General features: G+C 38.9%; 1 protein-coding gene across 1 annotated transcript in view; it reads right to left on the reverse strand.

Moving 5' to 3' along the window:
- LOC137926131 (AT-rich interactive domain-containing protein 5B-like) overlaps positions 1-12,485 on the reverse strand; it is an 88,812-nt gene that overhangs the window by 3,889 nt on the left and 72,438 nt on the right. The window contains exons 4-10 of the mRNA XM_068769661.1: positions 7,588-7,792; positions 6,913-7,088; positions 5,545-5,697; positions 5,094-5,268; positions 2,195-2,318; positions 1,199-1,590; positions 825-970 (exon numbers count right to left, since the gene is read on the reverse strand). Of these exons, the coding sequence (XP_068625762.1) occupies positions 825-970; positions 1,199-1,590; positions 2,195-2,318; positions 5,094-5,268; positions 5,545-5,697; positions 6,913-7,088; positions 7,588-7,792 (1,371 nt within the window). The remainder of the gene's footprint in view (positions 1-824; positions 971-1,198; positions 1,591-2,194; positions 2,319-5,093; positions 5,269-5,544; positions 5,698-6,912; positions 7,089-7,587; positions 7,793-12,485) is intronic.

Raw genomic sequence — 12,485 nt, forward strand, 5'->3', positions numbered from 1 at the left:
ACCTTTGAATGATTTAAAAAAATAAAGTTCTTAACGAACTAAACATTGATAAATATCCTAAAACTCGTAACACTGAAATAGCTAAAGTAAATGAAGGTAATAAAGATGAAAAAGTAAATACAGGTAGAAATAAAGAGACATATGTATGTGTTGATAGAATTATACAAAGAATAGAAATATAGAAAGACAGAATTGTAGAAAGAGATTGAAACATAAAAAGAAATAGAATTGTAGAAAAAGATAGAAATATAAAAAGAGATAGAGTTGTAGAAAGAGATAGAATTATAGAAAGAGATGGAAAATAGATAAAGATGAAAACATAGATACAGCTATCATTTATCAGCAATATATTAACATACAGAGAATCTTTTTCTTGATCATTTATCTACATTGCTGAAGATCAAGCTCTTCCTGAAAAGTCTTGGTCAAAGACTCGACAAGTTGGCTTCACAGGTCTCTATGAGCTACTTTTACGAAGGCCCGCCAACATCTGAACTGAGTCTACCTATCCGGCTGGTGATCGTCTTCTTGGTTTCTTTCCCTCTACTTCTCCTTCGACATCCAGCTTACAGAGACTCTATGGTTGCCGCCGAGCTATGAGGTTGAAGTAGCCCAGAATCTACTCGTAGCAGATGGTGGATGTATTTGATCAAGAACAGATCTGTTAGTTCTCCTGGCAGCCAGTGCATCAATTGAGGCTAAACTGAATGACTTGACTTGAGAACAAATTGGAAAATTCGATAACGCTCGTTTAATAGCATATCTAATTAATTCTGACCTGTTTATTAAAGAGGTACTGTTACATTAACCATGGGGGAACCTACCTGATCGGGCTGCCCGGGTGGCACGGGATGTGTTGGGTGTGTTGGATGTGTTGGATGTGGATTCGTCGCGGGGATCCCTAAGTGACCATTAAGCGTCTTCCTCTCGCCCGTAGCCAGCTGCTGCATTAGCGTTGTATCCGCATTCGCTGCAAAATATGTCTTTATTAATTGAAGATATAGTCACTTACATTTGTGTGATGTTTTCGAGGAAATAGTACAGAATTGAACAGTAGTAGCGTAAATTAGTGGAAAGTCCACAAATTGGGAATAAATTCTGATTTAGAAATATCTACAAGAATATTTCCAGCCAGAGTATCCATTGCATTCTTAGCGTGAGTAAATGTAATTCTATATACTAGAAAGAGATAGCTCACCCAGACTGAGCTTCGTGAGTTCATTGATAGGGGTGTCCGTTTCGGGTGGCTGGCCATCTATCAGCTGTTCCACCGGCTTAACCGTGATCTTTAGCTGCTTCTCCTCCTTGGGTAAAGAGTCGAGGAACTCTCGGTTGAGCTGTTCCGCGGGCTTGTTGGTCACGTCCAACTCCTCCGGTTTGACCAGCTCGCCGGTTTCCTTGTCGGGACGCGGAGATGGTGTTCGCAACCTTTTCGCAGGTAACTCTCGAGGGCCGTCCAGTTCTCGTAGAGGAGAGTCCTGGACCTCGATAGTGTCGATGGTTTTAGGCTCAGCCAGTCGCCCGTTCGCCAGTTTGTTGAATATTTTAGAGCCATTTTTCCTTTCGTGATTCTCAAAGGGAAGGAGGAATCTGTAAAATGTTGAAATTAGATTTTAATGATCATTTTTAGTTTTATTTTTTTTCATTTATGATATTTATTGTCTTATATTATAATTGTTCGCGATTTATTTAAAAATTAACTACGCATTTTTTGTGGATTTTGTGGATAAATAATATTAGCTTTGAAACAGCTTATAAGATACTCGTAGTTTAGTTTTAAACCTTAACACCTATTGCAAGGTATATGCCTCTACCAAAGGTCAACAAAAAAATTATATATATATATATATGTACATATATATACATATATGTACATATTTATATATACATATATATATACATATGTGTATGTATATATATATGTATTTCGTATATTAATTTACGTATAAATCCTTTAGTATGATAGATCCACATATTATATCTCAATGCTGTGTATTTTAAATGCTGCAAATAGTTTGTAAACCTATAGTAAAAAAGAGGATGTTTAATTTTAACCATTAATTCTATTTAATTTTCATGTTTTTTGTGTGGAAGTGTGTTGTAGTTGAGAAATGTGTTTATTGGTCGGTGGTAGCTTATTCTTCTTGTGAAAGAGTGTAATGTGTCGAGTGGTTGGTGGTCGGTGGTCGCTCACCGTTCGTAGTGTCTGCGCGCTCTCGCCGGCTGGTCGGGGCTGAGCGCTCGCCACAGCCGGGCGCGGCACACCGCCTCGTACCCGCCGCGCGCGGCCACGCCCGCGTACAGCCCGCGCAGCGCCACTGCACCACAACGCACCATCACAACAGATCCTCACTTATACACTACAGTACACTTACTGAATTTATCTCTTATCATCGTCAAACATGAATGATTGGCCTTACATGTTCACCATTTTAAAATGTTAAATCCTTTTACACCTATTTCCAATTGATCTATTTTCAACCGACACATAATTACATAAAATCAATCAGAGGCAATATTTTTAAAAATACTTAAAAAATATACGTAATTTTGGCACATTTGTCCATTTTTTGAGATATTTAAAAATAAAAAAGGCTTCTACTACACAGTGGCGTACCTAGAACTTTTGCCGCCCGGGGCGATCTTCAGTTTGCCGCCCTTTCTATTATAAGTCAATCAAATAGTGGTTTTTATAAATTAATAAATAAATACATAATTAACACATAAATAAATTATTAAGTTATTTAATCAATATTAATTAATACACAGAGTAATTTTTTAAGACATATTTGTATGCACTCGTAAATATATTTATATAATATCTACTCTTCTAGCTTTCATACTAGAAAAATCGTGTATAATGCTCTCAAAATTTATATTATTTGTGATTTCTTGTTCTATTGACAATATTGCAAGATTTTGTAGTCTTAATTGACTCATTGAAGAAAGAAGATAATTTTTTAACAACTTCAATTTTGAGAAACTTCTTTCGCAACTAGCGACACTGATTGAAATTGTTAAAAAAATTCTTAACAAAATTACAATGTTGGGAACAGAATTTTTCAACCTATTCTGCTAAATAAATTTTAGCCGATCAAGAGGGCCCTTCTCCCCGTTTTTCTAATGTTTTGCCTCTTTTTTTAGTGTAGGTACAGCCATAAAAACCTGGATCCTTTTTCTTTCAATATGGAACTGTTCTTTATCAATGTCAATCAAGTCATTTATTTGACATTCAAATTCTTCATTTAGTAGGTTACACGGTATTATACACGAATATTTTCTTACAAGGCCATGCATCTGATCGAAGCGTTCTTTTATTTCCTTTATAATTCTGTCCATAGATGAAAAAAATTCTCTTCGTACTTCTTCTTCTAAGGATAGCTCCACGTCTCCACGTCGAATTTTCCCCACTCATATTTTTCTCCTTCTAACTCGACGCTCAGTCGATATCTCCAACTCTTCACAAATTATTTTGGCTGCTATAACAGCGTTTTGTACTAGCGTATCTCTTTGTTCCATATTTTTGAGCGACCTTAATTTCCAAAAGGACGGATTCCCATAAATGAAGGTAACATAGAAAAGAAAAAGATTGCTTAGAATTGAGTAATATTCCAGCATCTGATCTCGTTTTACTATTTTCTTCTTCTAATAATCATAATAATCATTTATTTTTCAAGAAAGAAAATAAATATGAAATGAATAAGTTGCTTTTTACAACTATAAGTAAATCAAAAAAATGCCGCCTCAAGGTAAGTGCCGCCCGGTGCGGACCGCACCCACCGGAATAGATAAACTATAGATCATTAATAAGCTCAGCGGTTATAGACTGAATCTTTTGGTCGCAGGTCGCAAATTCGATTCCTGGTATACAATCTTATATAATTCAAACTTTGAGTATTAATTACATAGGATTTCTACTGCTCACAGACAAGTTTACAGAGGATGAACAGCAGCGTCCTCTGCGTACCATAATACCACACTGCGATCGCCAACATAACTTATAAATATAAGAAAGGCGTATGCCTTGCAGTGGGATAGGTATTTATATTTTAATTGTAATTTACCTAAATTTGTTTAGATTTTAATTTCGAAGCTGTGGTAGTCTTGTGGTTTAAGGTTTTTATTTTCGAAATCTATTCCCTGCCCGTGGTAGACATGATTATGTTTCAACCGTCATTGCTTCACAGGAAGTCATCCACTTTATACAGCCCTTCCTTATAGATTTTCTAAAAGGACTGGTTGGAAATGACCAGCATCCTGCGTCTGCCAACAGCCTTAACAAAGACTTTACTTACTGGTCAAGCGTGGCGATAATGATTTATTCACCTATAGATATCTTTGGGGAAAGCCTGTGCCTTACAATGGAACCTCTATGGGCTGAAATGACGAAATAGTTTAAACAGTAATAAACAAACTAAGGAAGAATAAAAGAGAAATTACTATAAAAGTTTACATTGGTCGCATAGATAAATATAAATAAGAAATTTATGGAACGAGGATATATCGTAAAATAAAAGTTCAAATGACATTATAATTTACCCTAAAAGATCTGTGCCATTTGACGGCAGAGGAATATGAGTGGCGACAAAAAAACCAAGTGAAAACTGTTCACGCCGAAATGAAACCGGAGGGTAAGTCAACCATATAATAAAAACTATTGAATATAATAATGACACAGTGTTATTGTATGATTACATGTCGATACTGCGATTCAATCTACTGCTTACGCCATCTAGTGTCTAGATCATGGATGCACAGACCGCGGCCCGCCGGACGAATACTGGTGGCCCGCCGACAGCAAAAATAATACTCTCGTACATTCGAAAAATATTGAATTCTAATTATTATCAATTCTTTATTGTCTTTAATTACCTATACTTCTGGCGGCCGGCCCGCCATCAGTTCATGATTTGCCCGAGTGGCCCCTAGTCTTAATAAGTCTGTGCAACCATGGTCTAGATGCAAGAGTGTGTACTACCTTACCCAGGTAGTACACACTCTTCATCATCAACTCGGCCTCAAGGCATCCACTAGACATGTTACCAACAGGACCGTTTGAAAGCAACCTGCAGCTGGAGCCTTCGTTAACTTACCGTGTTTAAGTGACTTGAAGCTCTCGTTCCTCGCGCGGTAGAACTTGCGCAGCTCGTGCAGGAACTCACGTTCCTCCTTGCTCTTGCCCTCCGCGCCATCCTCCGTGCCGTCCTCTACTTCCTCCTCGCTCTGCCTCTCGGGACCGCCGTTCCGCAGAGAAAGGCGACGGGGTGTCTGCAAGCCGTAAGTCCGATATCAAACCGTGGCATATATTGATGTATATGCCATATTATTTCATTCGTTTATTGTAAACATATTCTATTTTTTTATTTAATCTTTATTGTCCATGCTAGGATACATTTAGTTTCATAGTACTAAACAAAAGAGTACAATGGGCGGTCTTATCACACGAGGCAATCTCTTACAGACAACCATAGTATAGAAACAGTACAAGTGTAAATAATTGGTACTTAACGTGTACAAAACATAAGTATATATCACTGTACTCACCCGCGGGCAGGGCTGCGGTTCGTCACTATCGGAGCGCGATGCGGACCGCGACCGCTGGCGGCGCCTTCGCCCTCGGGGCCTCCCCTTTAGCCGCGGCGCCAGGTGGTTGCATACGAACTCGTGCCCCTCGAGCTCTGGATACTCGAACGTCTCCTGAAATGTACATAGCAGTCAGTGAAGAAGAGAACATTTCGTAGAGCGCTCAAAACGCCCGCTGCAAGACATAGGTCTTTCCCAAAAATCGCAACGATGACCTGTCTTGCGCTGCTCATAGCTAGCGACGTCATCGGTACTAAACAGCCAGGGGCGGCTCTAGCTCGTGCAGCGCCCGTGTGCAATGAAACCCTGACGCCCCCTAGGCCTGACCCCTCCCCTCCCCGCCGAGGCTATAGCAATTAACTTTGTCGTCGTAGCAAGAAAGTTTTTTCATATTCCAACAAGCTATTTTATAAGTAGGTATAGCTCAAAGTGTGGTATTAGTTACGGCATTTCTTCTTATGACGGCAGAATAACACTCATTGTTTTTATGCCTGTAGCACATCTCTGTTGCCGCGGCGTCCATGTTCATTACGCACCCTGCATTATAGGTTAAGCCGCCCCTGTATATAACTATTGGTATGTGTGCTTGAAATCTTGGAAGAATTTTTTTCCATTCTTCACCAATACAAATACGAATAAAAAAAAATTATAAACGAATAATTCCATCATGGAATCATTTGGCTGCTGATCCGGTAAATGATTCCCTTGTTGGAAAATAATCAACAGTATATAATCAATATTTTGTTTTACAAAGCTACAAATATAAAATGATGTCGTACATTCTATTTCTATCTATTCTATATTTCTATTTTTATTATTATTCTATTACTATTCTATTTTTATTCTATGAATGTACGACAGTGTGACGTCACACATTTGAACATGATGATAATGATTTTTTGACAGTACGAAGTATCCTCAACTAGTCAAAAATACGTTGTTTTTATACTCTTTCACCTTCTTGTTTTCGGGACAGGGATATACACCCTCCTACTTTCACCTCTCCTCTCTCATCCTTACAATTTCTCTTTATTCCCTCTTTCATCCTTCATATTTTCTAACATTCAACATACAGCATTCACCCACATTATATTCATCGAAGACTCATAAACATGAGCATAAACCTAAACGGGTACTCTGAGAATCCCCCGTTCAGCTACACTTTGCGCAGTACACGATAAGCAGTCTCGGTGTCCGGAAAAAATTTCCTCATTGTCGAATCCGTCTCACTTTCACAATACTTCCTATTCCATTCGACGTGTCCAGCCTTAGCTGTCGCTTGACGAACCTCAATACTACGTAATACGTTAGATTAAAGCATGCACCCACCTTGCAGTAGAGGATCCTGGTGTTCTTGGTGGGCGCCGCGTAGCCGCCCAACGCGGCCACCAGCGAGTCCCGCAGCCAGTCCGCCTGGATGCCCTCGAGGCGTGCCAGCAGCGCCCGGTACCGGCAGTAGCGCGGGTAGGAGAACACCATCACGCCAGGGCTCTCCGCGTCCACCGCTGCAACCATACTCGTCTAATCAACACGCTATCAGCAGCGGTAAAGAGGGAGAAGGACAAATACCGACAAGAGATACAAGTGAGTGGGAAAGCAGAATTGATTACAACTGTAAGGTACTAGCTGTTCACTGACTGTGACTATGGATTTTTTTATTAAAATCCATAAAGTCCTACATCCAGCTATGTCCAGCAATGCACATCTTATGGTTGTGATGATGATGTCATATTTCTTAGGATCATCGGTGATTTTCTTATGGACACTCATATCGCAAAGAACTAAACAACCAGTCCTATTATAAATTTTAGGGGAAGGCCTATGCCCAGCCACGACGAATGAACAGCCTAATTTATTGACGTTTGATGGAGGCTGCTTCCCACAAACCTGTGGCTTCTCCATAGATTTTCAATAGAACCTTTATGGTAAAGGACCATAACAATGAACCCCATACGGCTGATATGATGGAGAAAGAGCATAAGCATGAGTTGTAAGTGAACTTACTCATGGCATTTTTCTCGCGCTCCACGTCACTAAAATCCAGCTTGGTGTGATGCAGCGGTGAGGTGCGGCGGGGGTCTGCAGGCGGGGCGCAGGCGCCGCGCCACACCGCGCGCAGCCCCCACCGCCAACCGGAGCCCTCGCACACCCAGCTCAGCAAGTCCTCCGCGCGCAATACCACCTTATCGTTGATCGCGAGCACCTCGTCCTGGAAACAACAACACATTTACAATCAACCGAATACTATCAAAGTACCCCCCACTAGATATAAGTCACTACTCATATGTATAAATCAAAGCTCTTTCATGAAGTTTAACAATAGTAATAAATAAAAAGACAAGTGTGTGTTTTGCAGTCTAGAGAAGGATATAACAGGATTTAACTTTTTTTTTATTTTATTTAACCAGGCGTTCCTTGCGGAAGTCCATCCTAAGTAAGAAAAGGACCAATTTTTAGCCACTTCCGCACATGCAGTGGTTGTCGTGCTACAAAATGCACCGCCCGCAATGACTCTGTGTTTGGCACTAATCGGTGTAACATAACTCCTGAAGATGCCCCGTGGAGGGGTGAAACACGTGTTGAGTGATTTGACTGTGGCAGTTGTGTAATTCGCATTTTTTGCCGCATACGCATTTATCAGCGGGCTGGCGGGCGGTGCACTTTGTTGCACGGCTACTACTGCATGTGCGGAAGTGGCTAAATATTGGTCCCTTTCTTACTTGAGATTTAACTTTTTCCTCTATTCCATAGGCATTAGCGTTCGTGCCTTTACTCCGTTTTTTACAATTAACCATTTTTCCGATTCTTTTTTGCTCACGTTTCTGCAAGTCAAAGTGTTTATTAGCCTCTTAAACTATTTCCTAGTATAAATCATTGGTTACTTGTTTGTTTTTGACGACGTCCTAACAATGTCCAGTTTTTAACATTACTGTTCGATTGACCACTTCCTCATCCCTACTCCAATCACCCTCAAGTTGTAAGCCAGTATATGTGATATGGCTTTCGATTTCGCCACATCGATGAATCCTGCGATCGCTTCTTGAGTCTCGTCCGTGTGATACACGCGCGAGTTCGTGTGACGTGATATCGCTGCCACCGCATGATGGACACTGGTATACAGCCCGAGGATGCCTATTTTTCGAAGAATATATAATATAGAGAATTTAAACGATATAACAAACTTATTTTATGTACATCGCAGTTTTTCCTAAATTTATACACATTATGCGTATAGTTAATGCCGTAATGAATATCGTACAATAACGATACTGTCATTATTCCGATGAAAGAGAGGTTTTACCGCGATTAGCTAAGATAACATTTGACCTTAACTGGCGAAGCAGCCTTGCCCAGTAATGGTTTTAATAGTCATTACTTGAAAAAAAATACGTATTGAAAATAGAAACATTTCATTAAATATACAGGATGATATGTTATAGATGTAAAACCTTCAAAGCAGTGAATGTATGTCTTAAATATTGTCGTCGTCGAGTCCACTGCAAGCATTGACCTCCTCCAAAGATATTTACCGATAAGCAAACTTTTTGTTGAGGTTGTTGGAAGACGCTGAATGCTGGTCATTTCCACCTAATCCTTTTGGGAAATCTATAAGGAAGGGCTATATAAAGTTGAGGGCTTCCTGTGAAGCAATGAGGATTGAAACATAATCCTGTCTACCACGGGTAGAATATTTTGGAAATATATTTCTGAAATGAAAACCTTAAACCAAAATACTACCACAGCTTCGAACTTAAAATCTAAATAAATTTAGGTAAATTACAATTAAAATATGAACACCCATCCCACTGCAAGGCATAGGTCTTTACTAAAAATATATATTGGAGAATATATTATAATTGTCACGCTTATCACGCGGGTTAATAATCGCAGTGTGGTATTATGGTACGCAGGGGACGCTGCTGCACATCTTCTGGAAACTTAACAAAACAATCAGTCAGTAACAATCCTATATAATTAACGCACAAAGTGTGAATTATATAAGACCGTATCCCGGGAATCGTACCGGCAACCTACGATTCTCAAGTCTCACTCCTCTACCGCTGGACTACCGTGAATATAACAGGATATATTTAATTCTATTAGACCGCTGAAGCTGTAAAGTTCTGGAGTGGTAATCATATATCAGGGGTGGCCGAGCTCCTTGTTAGCTCGAGCAATTGTTCGAAATTTGAATTTTTTTGCAAACCGCCATTTAAAATTTTGAAATACGTAAACGAATATTTTTTTTTTTAAAAAATTATATTGAATTACAGTTTGTGTTGAAGTTAGATATATGCACACGTATATGACAGCACTCCTAATGATACTTAAGACGCCGGTTAGTTAATTACGATCGCTGTTTGGATTTCGCTAATGTTGTGCTGCAATAATAATAATTATTATTCACGCCAATAATTTGTTTTGATTTCCCAGCAGCTAACATAAGCAATATAAATATAAATATTGAAATAATTCGACAAACAATCGGAGACAAAAATAATCGTTCGAAGAGCCGCATGTGGCTTGCGGGCCGTAGCTTTATCACCCCTGCGATATATCGACAAGCGTAAGACTTCCGCCTGTAATATATAAACAGACAATTTTGTTAAAGATGCAAGCCGCTTCCAACCGGTGCGATTGGTAATATGAAGGAGACTTATATACAACAAAGGAGATCTTTCAGCTGAAATGTGATGATGAAATAAACATTAAAATTACCTGAAGGCGAAATCATCACCGCCAAGATGAGCTGTATTTTATGAAGTCATTTACAATTTAATAAACCTTACCGCACAAACGTCTTCGAAATTTTTTAAAACCCAGTAATAGAAGCTTTCTGTGCATTATCTGTGATCTTATAATGCCCATAGAAAGCTTTCCTGACTATGAATTCGAGTCTTGATACAAAATTTGTTTTAAGTAAAATCAATTTAGCCAATTTAAATTAATTATAATTGTATGTGCTTGTATAAATATGTACAAAGGAAATAGGCAGTATACATCTCAAGGTACCGTGACAAAAAGACCAACATCTGGAATGGACCAACACTGGGCTAAACGAGTGTTTTTAAACCGCATAAACAGTGGGCTAATAAAATAGTCTAAACTACAGGAAAATATTGGATGAAATATTTTTTTTTCTTTCTATCTCTGATGATTATAAGTGGGTGTTTTGTGTGGACTATGTCAGGATATGAGTAGTTTCCGGAGAAGCAACTCCTTATTCACAGAGCTACAAACGTTCATGCAGCTTCACGATGCCATGCCTGTTCAGGCGTTTGGCATGATTTGTTATATGAATTTTGGTCACCTAGGTGATTTGGATGATCAGTAAACACAAAAAAATTTAGAAGTAGTTCGGGGAATCCCTTAAAACCAAGGATCATATCGTAGAACACGCTGACGATACTAATATCAGAAATAATGTTAAGATACTAAACAACATTTAAAACGTAAAAAATAAGTTAAATTATAAGAAATATATAAGGCTTTATTATTAATATTTCTGTGTTTATATAAATCAAAATAAGCTGATCATAAAAGAAATGTAAAACCATTTGTAACAATTAACAATAATTGATTATTAGAAAAGTTACGTAAAGAATTATTTCACAAATAAATCGAAGCCGGAGTACGACCGGGTGCCTGGGGATGGGTGTGGTGGAGCGAGTACAGGTCCGCATTTGGTATTAAAAATTAATTGAATTTAAAACTCTTTATTAAATATATACTACAGATATAGAGTATTCCAAATTGTATTGTTAATATATATAAATTTTAGCTGTATTTACCCATAAGAGAAAATTGTGTCAGGAAAATTGTAAAAAATTATAAATCGCTGTCGTGCCTCGCAGCTGGGAGAAGAAAGATCCTTATCAAATAGCGGCAACCCTCTCTGTACTGTCTGCGTTTAGTTTAAGCTAAAAATAAATATTGTAAAAACAAACACTAGCGATACAAATTAGAATTAATAAAAAAACTATAGATATAAATACAAGTTTTTTCACTTGAATCAATTTCTTGCAGGCTTGGAACTGAAAGGTTCTCGCGTGTCCACCAGGAGCCTTCCTCCAGGTGTGCTGATAGCATAGTCAAGGTAGCGAACAAGTTGCTAGATGCGGGCAACGCAAAACCGATCATCGAGGTGATCTTTGGAGAAGGTCTAAGCCTTGTGGTGAGCATCTAGCAATTGACATGATGATGAGACAACAATGTCTATAGAAATAGAGTAAAAGAAGTACAAACAATATGTAATTGTAGACAACAATGTAATAATAGGTTGTCAAATATCTCCCTTCCGCCTTTTTGTCTTTTGAATTTCGCGGCTATGTACAAAGCGCTACAGAGCTCGTATCTGGCAATACTATACATAATTTGAAAGGTCTTGACATAACCTACAAAACGACGCTATGCATGATTAGTTTGGATATTGCGTTCAACAGTTATAGACGTGTAAACATGGAGTTCACTAACGCCGAAATTCGCGCTATTTTAAAGTTTTCCTTCGTTAAAGGCAAATCCGTTAGAGAAACGTTCCGTGAGATTAATGGTGTTTTGGGGGATGGTACTCTATCACTGCGAACCGCGGAGGAATGGTTTCGACGATTCAGAGCCGGCGAAAACGACACCATGGATAAGCCAGCCGGCGGAAGACCTGTGACGACAAATACCGATCAAATCATGGACTACATCGAGTTAGACCGGCATGTGGCATCTCGTGACATCGCCCAGGAGATGGGAGTTAGTCACCAAACCATTTTAAACCATCTGCAGAAGGCTGGATACAAAAAAAAGGCTTGATGTTTGGGGATGATTTGACGCAAAAAAACCTTCTGGACCGAATCAACGTCTGCGATATGCTGCTGAAACGGAACGAACTCGACCCATTCTTGAAGCGGATG

Source organism: Battus philenor, unplaced genomic scaffold (genome assembly GCF_028537555.1).
Source record: "Battus philenor isolate CCGP_79_NKW_IND1 unplaced genomic scaffold, ilBatPhil1.0.hap1 SCAF_29, whole genome shotgun sequence".
In the NCBI taxonomy this organism is placed as follows: domain Eukaryota; kingdom Metazoa; phylum Arthropoda; class Insecta; order Lepidoptera; family Papilionidae; genus Battus; species Battus philenor.